General features: G+C 38.0%; 1 protein-coding gene across 1 annotated transcript in view; it reads right to left on the reverse strand.

Moving 5' to 3' along the window:
* Window positions 1–2,196: 2,196 nt before the first annotated feature.
* Window positions 2,197–14,178, reverse strand: part of CAPRIN1 (cell cycle associated protein 1) — a 31,398-nt gene continuing 19,416 nt past the window's right edge. The window contains exons 12-19 of the mRNA XM_075545915.1: window positions 13,209–13,270; window positions 12,765–12,875; window positions 12,385–12,534; window positions 10,007–10,157; window positions 6,130–6,324; window positions 5,729–5,829; window positions 5,300–5,363; window positions 2,197–3,772 (exon numbers count right to left, since the gene is read on the reverse strand). Of these exons, the coding sequence (XP_075402030.1) occupies window positions 3,708–3,772; window positions 5,300–5,363; window positions 5,729–5,829; window positions 6,130–6,324; window positions 10,007–10,157; window positions 12,385–12,534; window positions 12,765–12,875; window positions 13,209–13,270 (899 nt within the window). The 3' untranslated portion in view covers window positions 2,197–3,707. The remainder of the gene's footprint in view (window positions 3,773–5,299; window positions 5,364–5,728; window positions 5,830–6,129; window positions 6,325–10,006; window positions 10,158–12,384; window positions 12,535–12,764; window positions 12,876–13,208; window positions 13,271–14,178) is intronic.

A 14,178-nucleotide genomic window follows, 5' to 3' on the forward strand; every position in this document is an offset into this window, starting at 1 on the left:
AAACTTGTGAAAAACGAAAATTCCAAAGTTCCTAGATGATAACGTAAAACCAAATCTTGGGGAACCTCGTTTATAGCAGAATCAAACAAATTAAAAATGCACGCACAAAAAAGATAAATTAAGAAAACTAGAGCCTCATGAAAAGTAAATATTTAAGCTCATCAGAGAGGCTGGCAGAATAAAAAGAAAAGCTATAAGCTGGGAAAGTCTTTGGTGATGACACAGCCAATTCATAACTATACAGAAAAATTAAATACAAGCACAAAATGAATCCAATCAGCACAAAGGCAAAGGACATCAACACACTACCAGAGGACAGTCAGATGGACCAACAAATATATGAAAATATGCTCACAACTATTAGCCTCAAGATATGGAAATCAAAACTAGCATGAGATGCCGCCTCACCCCTACAACAAATGACAGTGAGGCTGTGGGGAACAAATCTGATGCCGACATTACTGATGGGATTATAAAATAGTACAACCACTATGAAAGGTAGCATGAAACTTCATCAAAAAGCTATAAATAGAACTATCATATGATCTAGCAAGCCCACTCCTCTAAGTATATATCCTAGAAATATAAGTGACATGAATAGAAATCTGTGCATGTGTTCAATGCATCTTATTTTAAAATAGCAAAAATACTGAAGCAACCAAACTAGTCCAACAACAGATGAATGGATAAACTATGGTACGTACATATAATGGAGAACTCCACATTATAAAGAATGACGAGCTAATGAAACCCATCCTGGATGAATCTATAAGACATTATACTGAATGAACTTAGTCAATCACAAAAGAAAAATATTGCATGGTCCCCCTACTATAAAAAAAATAACAGATACACATAGAGAAACATTCTTGGAAGGTTACCAGCGAGGGAAAGGAGGGGGGCAAATCCCTTACTAGAGAGTATTCCCTACACCCTGTGCTGATAGGAAAGGCAACAAACATTGGTGAAGTTAACATAACTCAACCAAAGTAAATAATGACACATGAAGTACTCAACCAAAGGGACAATTTTGGTGAACGCTGTCACACACACACACACACACACACACACACACACACACACACACACACACACACACACATTTTTCACTGCCAAAAATGTTAAACGTGTGATTGTGTCGGTAGACGTGAATACATAGGAAGGCAGATTCGAGTAAATGCACTGCATGTGTAGGTATACACATTTTTGCTACATGTATGAGGGGGCTTCAGAAAGTTCTGGAAGAAATGGAATTGAAGGACTATGGTATTTTCCCACCAACTATTGAAGGCCCTTTGTATATGTAGCCACATATATACCGTATACACTTGTGTGTAAGCCAAATTTTTCAGCACAAAAAAAATGCAGTTCTGTGGTAAAATTAGGTGCCTCGGCTGATATTCAAGTCGGTTTATACTTAAGTGTATACAGTATAACCAACCAACCAGGGGGGTAAAAGCATGGAAGCTTCCTAGAATACATTCACACAATCCAAGGAATTGGTTTACTAGGTCAGAAAACTTGGGTCCACAGTCTTCAGGGGCAACTTAGTAAACTGGCGCAATGCAAGCTCATAAAGAGAATCTGGGCGTCTTAAAAGCACCCAAGCCAACGTCTATGAAAACATCCTCTCTACTCACACGGAGAAAGAGACAATGAAGGCAATGAAAGGCTTAAAGAAAAAAACCAGGACATAGGACTAAAGGCCCACAGAAACCTAAACCTCTTCTAACCTGACAATTAGATGGTGACCAAAGACACGAGAAGGTCCCAGAGAGAATAGGAGAGAAATGTGAAACAAACCTCACACTGAACCAAGAAAGCCTAAAGGAACCCAAGCCTATCACCCTAAGACAGCTATGAACCTAGTGAGAGCTGTTTTTGTGGGCCACCACTGGGCTGGCGTATTAAGGTGTCATCTCTGTGCAGTGTGCATCCTTAAAAAACAAACTATGCAACCAAATAGTCAACTGTTTCTCAAAAGCAGTTGACAGAAGCAATGGATAAAAATGAGGAAAGCTGACACACTGTAAACATTCTAATAAACGGCACAATGTGTATGAAATTGCTAAATGAGAACCTAACTTAAGTACTTTTTTACACAAAACATCATATTTAAAGTAAGCTAAGCAAAATCCCTTAGCTAATGGCTGAAAATAAAATTCCACTTTTATACAGAAAATACCACTTCCTAAGTAGCCTTTCCTTTATAGATGGCCTTTATTCTCCATGAAGTCAAAGTGGGATCCTACAAAAAGCAGCATTAAGTTCGTAGCTGGTAGGCACACAGTACTGGTGCTCAAACTGCTAGTACAAGTTCCAACATAGTGCAGAAAGTTAATTACAACTGAAGTAGTCATCTCCACCAACCCTGCGCCTCTATGCACCTAAGGAAAGGAACCACCACTCTGAATATAAATGCCTCCGTAAGAAATAATTCAATTGAGGGTTACATTATAGAAAAGCTGCAAAAAGAAATACTGTACAAAGAGCTAGTGGAGAGAAGCATAAAATTTATAACATAAAAATAAAATCTATAACATAAAAATGCTTGGGAGTAAATCACTTAAGCTGCTAGCTGTTCAACACCAGTGTTTCCAAGATACAACTTTAATAAACATGTTTTATTTGTTTTGCTTTTACCATCAGAACGTGAAACTACTGACTTGTCATTTCCCTAAAATAGGGAATCAATCTAAAACACATACTGGTGCTTTTCAAAAGATAGTAATTTAAAAGGGTGGTAGCAGCAGCAGGCATTTGATAACTTTTACTCTTAAAAACCTTCAGGCTGCAGGAAAGACATGTGACCAAAAGTGTTATGATTAGCCATTAGATTTTCATCAGTACCTGTAGCAATTTAGGTGACAATACAGCAAGACCCAAGGATTAGTGACAGACAATGTACATTATAAGGAATGACTGAAAGTACCAATTCCTTACAACAGTCATTGTCAACCAAACTGTTAAGTGTTCAAAAGCTATCGAAATACTTCACATTAAATACAGAAGCGGCCATCCATATTATATCCCTTATTTGTTGCATATTTTCCAAAAAGTGCCAATCAAAGCCTAATTGTGCCTGTTGGCTTTGTCTTATACATTATCAGCTATGAAAAAGCATTTACATGTTTCTGTTTTCTAACCACAGTCATTTGACCAGATAAAGAACAGTGCCGTGTCAAAGCTGATAGCCAGCCTTACATATGTGTGTAAGAAGGGCCCATGCATAATGTAGTATGCATCTAAATGTCGAGTGCTCCAATTTAACTGGAAAGATTCCGTCCATCTTCCTTTCCTGGGAAATATTTTAGTTTTGTCAATTACCACTAAACAACACTAGGGCTGTTTTGTAGATTTTATCCAATGTCAAAAGTCAATCTTACATATTCCAAGTCACTTCGAATTATGGAGATATCACCCTGTACGGTGTATGTTTTACTCCTAAGCAAGGGGGAGGAATCTGAGTATCATGTGCAAGGCTCAAGATGACGCTGAGGACAGAACATGCAGAGTTAAGAATCATTTCCTTCCATATCCAGGTTAATATAAAGCTGACAATTGTAGTTCTGTCTTTATGGGATGAAAACAGTCCCTTTACAATAGTTTCCTGAAAGGGAGAACAAATAGATAATAACTCTTCTGGTAACATTATGGTACACTGGCCAGTGTGTTTTTGGCGATTACACATAATCCTGTGTATCAGATTAATTCACTTGCTGAGTGTTCATTTGCGGCATCCCTCTGTTGGGTCTTGGGGGCCCTCCACGACCTAGAAGACAAAAATGGCATTTGGTTTTTCTTTCAAATATTACTTGCTTTGCCTTCAAGCAGATTTTCATCTGAAGTCAAGCAGCATGTGGGGCAGCTTGTCACCCACCACATTATTAGGTTTAAGAGGCCAATTCTTCAGTGTTTTTAAGTTTCACCTGTCCTGGAAGTTGCCATGCGTAAATTTGCTCATGTTCTCTACTAAAAGAAGAGTAGAACTAATGGAGTATTCCACCAGTACTCATTCATTCATTCATTCAACAAGTATTTATTGAGTGCCTACTACGTGACAGGCACTTTCATCAGGCGTTGGGAATAGATACAGCAGTGAAGACAGACAAGGTTCCTGCTCTCACGGAGCTCACATTCTAGTGTACACGCTAGCTTACATTGCAGTGGTGACATCACACTACCAAAAGTCAGGAAAGCACCAGAACGAACACAGACCTTGTTATCTAAATTATCAAAAATAAACCACATAACATTCAAAGTCATATGACTTGTAACAGATAAAATAACTTTACATGCTGTTAAAACAGATTTTTAGCTGTTAACTCAAGTTTCATAGAATATGCTACAAGATGGGAAAGAACATAACCTACAACAACATGCAAATATCCTTTGATATGTCAAGTCATAATTCCCAAGTGATCCATTAAAAAAATGCACCTTTTGCTATTTAATTTCTGCTAGCATTCAAATCAAAGTCCTTGGTAATTCCTCTTTAATATACATTTTATACACATGGCCAATGTCTAGAGAAATCCTGTTCAATATTTAATTGCCCTAAAAGTAGAGAACCATCTAGAACTTTGAATTAAGAAAGGCTAACTCTACTTGTTAATTGTGTAGGTTAACTTCCCCCCCCAAATAGGAAGTAACTTTCCTACTTTAAAAGGCCAACAAAGCAGAAAGCTCTTAAGAACTATGTAATTTATGCCTGGTCCAATAAAACTAGTTAAGTAGAGAATTTTGTTTACAAATCAGAAATAAATCGATTGATATGTCATTTGGTCCAAAAAGGCAATGAAATTTCTATTTCTTCCATCACTTCTAAATGGTTCTCCAAATATAACTACACCTCAACTGGCCATTAAAGGGTTTCTGGCCCCAAAATATAATATGCATGTTTCAAAAATGAAAGAGGAATAATAAATTTATATAAATGTTCAATCTCATTCCAAAAATGTCTTACAAAAATGTTTCATTAAGTACTTCCTAAAAACATTTAGCAGGTTTTTTGACCTGAAAAATAATTTCTAGTTGGAAAAACACTTTTTCTGACAAGGAGAAAATGTTCTAGGTTTCAAGACAGTTTATATATTAACAGGGAAAATCAATCAAAAAATTAAAATTTGGGTTCAAGGTTAAGTTTTAGAAACAGAGCATTGCATTTTAACCCTAGCAACAAGTCTGGAAAGGATAAATGTATTCCTAATATGGACCTACATGCAGACTAGGAACAGTTCTTCCAAGGCCAGAACAGAAGTTCCAGTTAGGAGATAGGATCACCACCACAAAATATTACCTCGTGGGGCTCCCCGTGGTCCACTCTGCCCAGAGCCTCGCTTGAAATTCTGCTGATATCCATCCTAAAAAACATACTAGTTAGTATTGAAAAGAAAATATCATTTTTTGGAAAGCTTACCCATCTACCTCCATTTTCACAGTGTTACACACTTGCAAACTACAGAATCATTATGCCTTATTCTTCCAGACATTTCAGTATATCACAGCTAAAAGTTCATAAACATTTATTTTTTAAAACATCAATTTTTAACAAACTGATGAGTATTTACTAAGTGTTAAGAAAAATAAAAGCCATTGTTAACAAAATACCATGGACAAAGGTACAAACTTAATCTCAGGCTACTTAAGTTATTACAGAGGCCCACCTGACAGCATCACTCTTTGTGCACTAGTGTACTGAGAATACATTTCAGAGCACTGTACCTACCCGCGGATAGCCAGAGTAGTCCCGTGGGGCACTAAATTGAGACTGCGTATAGCCACTGTTTGGAGTGTTAGAGAATGAAGCACGGTAGCCATCATATCCTCCTAAAATATAGGACCAAAGAAACAAGTTGTTGTACCTTCACAAATATTTTTTCACAAATTAAGAGAAGAAATGAAAAAGGTCATGCTAGTTATTCAAGCTAGATTAATGCAAACAAAGCTACCAGACCAAATATGGAAATGTTCAGACACTATAAAGACTATAGCTAATGTCGCTACTTGTATAAGACAAGCAGTTCTTGTGAACTATGTAAAAACCTCAAAGAAAACACACCAAAGTATTATTCCTCCAAAGCCCCAGCTTTTCTTCCCTCCACCTTCCCACCATTAAACATGCATTACCCCTGAATCCATTAGCAGGGCCTCGGTATCCATTCATCAAGCCTCTAGCACCACGGGCGCCTCCACGAGATACACCACGGCTGTTGTAGTAAGGTTGGCTGCTCCGCTGAAAGCCAGTATTCTGCTGGGGAGGCTGCTGGTGGTTGCCAGTCACTTGATGGGGCTGGTCCTGGGGACCATGGTAAGTGCCGACCACTAACACAGGACAACAAAACAAATACACAGTTCACTATAATTTGGTTGTTTTCCTATACTTACAGCAGTGTTTTTAAGACTATTAATTCATGGCATTAGACACATCCTCATGTTTCGCTCCCAGGGCAGCTGGTAGGTTTGAATTGCTGATAGTGCCACCAAGGGCTCCCAAGGTTTAATTTAAGGAAGCAAACGATTCCTTAGCAGTGATGCTAGATGCAAATGCTAGATGATTAGTCAAAACCAAGAAACTCCAAATGCATTACCACCAAGTAGATCCAAATTCAAAGTTGTCCTATTAAGACAGGTTAGAACAGCCCCATTTGGGGTTTATGAGGCTGTAAAACTTATGGGAGCAGATAGCCTCTTCCTCCAGAACTGTTGATGGATTTGAACTGCTGCGTTTATGGTTAGCAGCCCAAACAGTAATCTCCTCCACTTCCCCAACAGATAAAGTTAAAGAGGGATACACACCCACTTACTCTTAAGCAAATAAATCAAAGGCCCATGAGTAGGTTTTACACTCTCTGGAAGGAAGGAAAGCTCTATCTGGAGCATCTTTCACCATCACAACTAGAAGGATGCCAGCAGCATCTGAGGAGCCATCACTTGGCCTTTAAATAAGAAGTTGGTAGTAGTTCAAACATGCATAAGGACTACTGGATAAAGGAGCTGGTGATCTGCTTCTGAAAGTTCATTAAATGGTGCCTAACAATTAAAATACCTTACTTTTACACCAAGAGGCACTTAGCCCCACATTTTAGCAATAGAGACCAAGAATTCAAATGGCTCACATTGGAATGGAATGACCATTTTGCATTGTTCAATGATTTCTATTCTTAGTAGTAAAAGCTCTTTCTCCTCTTGTAAACCTTCCTTGGCACTTAAGTGAGTATATAGAACCATTCTCTTCCACAGATAGTTCTAGTAGAATATGCAGTCAATCACACAAAGTTAATACCAGCAAAAGTTTATATTACCCACCAAAGAACAAATCTATTTCAAAGCTATTGAAATGCAAAGTATAGCTAATTGAGAAATCAGTTAAACAGCACACGACTGCTCGACACACTTAAAGAAGATTCTAGAAGGTACACACTACAATGTGCACCTTCATCCACAATGGACTGAGTGCTAGAAACTTATTCCAATGTTCATAATTCAAAGGAAGGGGGAGGGGAATACCCCCCAAAAGAGCACGCCTCCTTTGGGAGGTGAAGAAAGCGGGCCGAAGGGGAGAGGCCCCAGCGCAGTAAGAGCCACAGGACTCTCTAGCCAGGGCCACACCACCATTTCCCCCACATTGGGCAGGTCGATTCAACTGCACTGCTTCTTGAGAATCTTCACCCGCACTTGATCACCTCTTGAAAAAAACAGAACTCTTTAGGTGCACAGACTGCTGTTGTGCAGTGAAAAAGCCAGAGAACACAGAGAAACGGATAATGGTGCCTTGGTGGGCAAGTTACTTAATGGATTAACTATTCAAAAAAAACAACCCATGTTGAAAAATACATGACAAATAGATTTAGCATATGGGCAGAAGAGATATATAATTAATGACTTCTGTATAAAGAACAGATGGGACTAAAACAAGAATCAAGGGAGACCTGATAGACGGCAATATTGCCAAACTGAGAAATGATGGCTGCTTGGGTTATGGTGAGGCGGGAAATTTTAATATTTCCTAAAATTTTAAATTAAATTTCATAACTAATAAATTTGAAATGATAAGATTACCTTGTTCAAGTACTTCAGAAGTCAATTTTTAAAAAAGAGCAATTAGAAATCAACTGCCACAAGACTAAAATTAAGTCAAATGACATAGGAATCAGTTTTAAACTTACCACATCACCTGTAAAAATGAACACACACAAAAATAGCAAGCATGTGAGCAACAGAAGAATCAAAGACTACAACAAAATTTTTGTACAGGACAATGATACCTTTGAAAGGAGCTGAAGAGCAAGCAACCTAAGATTTTTTTCATTCTGACACTGAGCACAACTGTTACATAGTTACCAGATTATGGTTGTTTCAACCTCTTTTGTAATTTGTATTGACTAGGACAGGAATACACAATTTACTTCTTAAAAGTCTGCACCAATCATCTAGATTCTTAAGAAATTAGATCATCAGAAAAATCCACACTTTTCCTTGTTCTTTTTTAAAACAATCATTTTATTGGGGGCTCTCACAGCTCTTATAACATTCCATAAATCAATTGTATCAAACATATTTGCACATATGTTGCCATCATTTTCTTTTTAATCATTTGGGCTCACACAACTCTTATCACAATCCATACATATGTCACTTTTGTAAAGCACACTTATACATTCGTCGACCTCATCATTCTCAAAACATTCTCTGCTTGGGCTCCTGGAAGTAGCTCATTTTTCTGTTTCTCCCCTCCCTCTCTGCTCCCCAAACCCCATACTTTTGAAAATGAACTTATTCAAAAGTATGATGCTGGTGATATTTACTGGTGATATTTACTAATTCCAATTATACACTTAGAAATAACAACAAAAAAACCCCAAGCCATCTCATCTCTTAGAAATCTAACATTTTTACATTTATGGTAATTTGCCAATTATCTTACTTGACAATAAGGATCTTATTTCAACCAGTGAACCAAATGCAACCACTAATTTTTTGCTCAAGTCGTACCAATTAGTTTAACAAGCACCAAGCCAACTCTTCGTTACTATTTTGACTTGCTACTAGGTATTCTGTTAGCAGCAGTCAATACGTAGTCAGTTAATCTAAACTCAAACACATCCCACTAAAATATATATCATGAACTAAAAAAACTCAATGTCATCGAATTGATGCCAACTCATGGCAGCTCAACAGGATAGGGTTGAACAATCTCTGTGAGTTTCTGAGACCGTCAAGTGAGACTGAGGTGTAGAAAGCCGGTCTTTCTCCCTCTAAGCAGCTAGTAGTTTTAAACAGCTGATAGTGCGGGTCACAGCACACCTTGTAACCCACTGCCACCACCAGAGCTCCAAATAATGAACCAAGGGTATTAGAAAACATTACTGGTGGAGAGAATGTTTACTGGTACAGATGGGAATTGGAAACACAGGGAATCCAGGAGAGATGAACCCCTCAGGGCCAGTGGTGAGAGTGGCCATACCTGGAGGGAAATGGGGTAGGAAGGGGGAACCAATCACAGGATCTATGTATAACCCCCTCCCAGGGGGAAAAGACAACAGAAAAGTGGGTGAAGGGAGACGTCAGACAGTGTAAGACATGCCAAAATAATAATTTATAAATTATCAAGTGTTCATGAGGGAGGAGGGAGCAGGGAGGGAGGGGAAAATGAGCTAATACCAAGGGCTTAAGTAGAAAATGTTTTGAGAATAATAAGGGCAACAAATGTACTTGAAACAATTGACATATGTATGGATTGTAATAACGAGTTGTGTGAGCCCCCAATAAAAGGATTTTTTTAAAAAAATTACTGGTCAAAAAAGGACCGAACCTGCATTGCATAAAAACCACATGTAACAACTATAAATGTAATTGAACACTGAATCAACAACGAAAAAGTCATTATCCCTTTACTAAAAACTAAAATAAGGAACTCTACAGAACACTGGCAACTCAAATGGTCCAAATGTCAATTCCAATCATGTCAGCAAATTAGGCAATGAAACAGCACGAATCCTCTTACCTGTTTGAAGCTGTTCTTGCTGAAGCTCTGTCTGTTCTACTTGGTGAGGGGGATTGGAAAAGCTCTGGTTGTAACTGGACTGGTACTGACTTTGCTGCTTTAAAGTTTCTGGTTCGTTAACAGGAGGTACTGGGGCATTCATATTGAACACCTGTAAATGAATACAGTTACTAATTAGTTATTCCCTTTATATTAACCATGTCTGTGTTTTGAAAATGGGCAGATGCCAAGGACAGCTTTATTTAAGGTGACCAGATTTTAACACTGGTAAAGCAGGACACCATTGATAAAACTCATATCCTGGAGAAATAGCCACATGGCAGCCAAAAACCGAATACCCTAGCTTGTGATGCGCTCTTTCCAAAAATCAGGACTTTTTAAAAATGCCGTGGGACGTGGGAAAAATTGTTAAAAAGTGGGACGTCTGGTCATCTTAGCTTTCTTTATTGTAACTATCAAGACCAGTACAAAAATTCCAAACTCAACATCACACACATAAATCTCTCTCAATTAATACACTTCAATGTGAGAAAAATATAACGGGACAGTGAAGGTTTTGTATCACCTTGGTTGGGCTGGACTTACCAGTAGTAGTCTGGCAGTTAAACGCTCTCCCGTGATGTGTTCTAGTTTAATTTGATCAACTCCATGATGAGATCTGCTATGAGCAGTCAAACCCTTATTCAGACAGTCATGCAGTTTCCTAGGGCTACAGCTTACTAAACTAATATGTTAAATCCAACTGTGGAGCGTCACTTCACTTCTTGCTAGTCTGGACCCTGCATCTGGTTAATCAAGTTTGTTGGTCAGGTTCTTTGGACTTAAGCCAATGGCCCACCAGACAAACCTGCCACCAATCATGATCTTTCTGTGTTGTCAGCTCCAAAGCAAAGGCCTCCCTCAAGCTTTAACATCTGACCCATGGACTTGGATATCCATTTCTCTAACTGTGTAAACAAGTTTTTTCATACGAATTTCAGTTTTTCTAGCGAACCCAGCCTAACTAAAACACACACACACACACACACACCCAACCCACCCCCCATACAGCATTTCACAAGAGTATGAGGACATGAAGGGCATAGACATTTTTAAGTAATTAAGAAACAAAATCAAGCAATGGATTTAGTAAAGTTGCTCTGTGCCGCTGGCCAATCCTTGAAAATGGGTTTCACCGGCACAGGTGTTTTAATTTTCTTCTGATCATCTCCATGTGAATAGTTTGGCTGTCAAGTAAATTTACCAGGAAATGGCACAGTAAAGCAATCTTTTCCAGATCTTGTGCTTGTTTCGTCAGGTGTACTACAACACTGCATGACACTATGGGGCCTACAGAGAGCACCAATAGCGATGCTGGAAGTGTTTCCAAGAAGCAGCTATAACATTACAAGAAAAAAAATTGCATGTCTGCAGCTGTGGTTATCTCTCATTTCAAGATAAATCGACCTAGCATAAAGACCGTCATCAAACAGAAAAGGTCTCCATGAAGCCCCTGCTCAAGTTAGCGCCAGCAGAGAGGTTAAGTGTGCACTCTGGGGGAAGTTTCATATGTAAATGCTCTCTTTAGACGGGAGCATGATGCATTCCATATAACATGCAAAATCTAATGAGCGACTATGTTAGTAGGAAGGCCTCCAGTCAACAGTAAAGTACCAATAACTAGGCTTTTGAAGAATCAAGTTGTATAGAGATTATAGACATTTCACTGCATGAGCGGTTTAGAGTAAATGGTGAATATGATAATCTTTCCAAATGGTGTTAGGTGAACAATTGCAAATTCGTTACCACTTACTCTACATACTGAGCCGACTAACACTTAAAGTTGTACTTTATGTAATCCTTTGAATGCTTATGAGCACTGATTTATCTAAATCTACAATTATAACAATAGTGTTTTATATTGTTATTTAAATTGTTTCCTAGAAATACTGCAATTTAAATAAAGATGCTTATTGAAGAACTGGAAGTTAGAATAACAAAATATCTAAATTATTATACTTTGAAATACTCTAGTAAAACTTAGCAAGTTTGATGAAATGTTAATGGTTGTTAAATCTAAGTCAATAAAGATGCAAAACAGGATGCATCTTAAGTGGACGTCACTGAAATGTAAATGTAAGGAATACCAAATTAACAAAGGTTCTGTTGCGCTGTTCACCACAGTAAGAGGACAAAAAACCAAAAGCCTAATTATATAATTTCATAATAATTAGATATCTCTCTGGAACCTGAAACAGTCATGTTCCATGAACTATATCCATGCTAAAGTTAAAAGCAGATGAGAAAGCTCAGGACAAAGACTTTTGTGTGGTTGAACATCACCATGACGCACTATAATGCATTAGGGACACTTTTATTTACTAAGTGTATTGGCTTACCGTCTGCATGGACTGGAATGGAGCTGCATTCACATTGATTCCACTGCTGTGTAAAGGTTTGCTTGTCCCAGCCTGGAACACCTGAGGCTGAGATGCGGCTGGAAGGGATGAGGATGCTGTAGTCTGGTCTGTATTTAAAGAGATTGTTGCCTAAACAAAGTGAAAATAGATGTACTTCAGTCATAAATTATACTTAGTCAAGGCCACAAGCCTCAAGTAAAAATCATTTCAGACGAAACTATTTGAAAGCAAAATACTATTAGTCATGAATTAGGTAAAAAATAAATAAATTAGAGTTAATATATTAATGGTAATTTACCTCTGCCCAATTCATGATTACGAGCCTCATCCTGTTTATAGGACCTGGTAACAGAACTTGCCTGAATCTGGTCAATTGGTTCCTTCTGTGGTCGTTGCTCTGTAGCATGAGAAGGCTGGTACAAGGGCTGAGATGATGTGTATCCTTCACTTGTGGATGAAACCAAAGGAACCTAGACAGAAATAACCAATGCTTCTATTTATTTCTGACATCAACTATTAAAAAATGAACTGGCTCTGCTGTGCAATTTCCACAAAAAACGTTATCTTTAAATGTTTTCTGAAAATTTCAGTTTGTAATTTACATTTCCTCCTAATTTTCAAAACCCAAGAATTAAAGGAGAAAAATGTGAAATGAAGTTAATCATCAAAAGACAAATGAGAATAAACACATGGATAAGAAAGCTGAGAGCTCCTTTGGCCAAAACACTTAGACTTCATGACCAAATTTGTAACTGAGGCCTGCAGAGGCTAAGAAACTGGACACACGCGCACACACACCTTACCTGTGTGGCTTCTGGTTGTACGGGAACTTGATTAGGTTGAGCAAGTCTGGGTTCAGAATGAACTAAAGAATAGGAAAAAGGTCACACGAGTCACTATTTCTTAAAAGTTAAATGCCATTTACTTTGTTGATAAAGCCATAACAAATATTGGAGCAATCATGAAAATAAATTGGGAAGGGTAATACGGTTTTCAAGTGAGCCCTTTGGTTTACTGGGGTGTGATCAGTCAACTAACAAATGCTTTCCTATTGTGTTGAGCAAGAGTAAAGTAAAAAGCAAAAAAGTACTAATAAATAGGAATAAAGAACAGATAAGAACAAATAGTCTGGTCCAAGACAAAGAACTTTGTAGAGCAGAAAATAAAAGTACAATTACTCTTGCTCAAGACATGAGATTAAAATACAGTCAATAACATGATCAACTTTAAATGTTCCCATAGGAAATGAGTTAAAATTAAAGTATACTCTTTAAAAGACCTACATAATCAATTTCATCTGCAGCTTTACTGACAGATCCCACCAAGCTCAGCCAAATACGTAAGTCAAAGAATCAAAGTACACTTTATCTTCTCTTTTAGAACCGGTGGACTCAGCATTACCTCAATGATTGAAATGGTCCTACAGGTTATTTCAGTGCTGCCTGTGCTGACTGGGCAGAAACCACTTTTGCTTTCTTTGGGTTCCTATCCCCTTGCCTCTCCCCAATTGTGGAGGCGGCCTGTTCCGCCACCCTTCCCCCTGGTCTCTCCAAAAGGCCCTCTGATGCTCTCTGAAGATAGCCTATTTCTGACTGTGAGAATGTACTTTATCACAAGTTTACTTTGACTTGTAAAAAAAAAAGAAATGCCTATTTCTCCCCTTGGAGCTCAGAAAATAAACACTATTATAACATTCTAGATTCCTATTTTGAGGCCTAACATTTGTTAAGACTTCTAACTCTTCGTAGAGATATGACAGAATGAGTCCTTTTT

This window comes from Tenrec ecaudatus, chromosome 4, assembly GCF_050624435.1.
Source record: "Tenrec ecaudatus isolate mTenEca1 chromosome 4, mTenEca1.hap1, whole genome shotgun sequence".
In the NCBI taxonomy this organism is placed as follows: domain Eukaryota; kingdom Metazoa; phylum Chordata; class Mammalia; order Afrosoricida; family Tenrecidae; genus Tenrec; species Tenrec ecaudatus.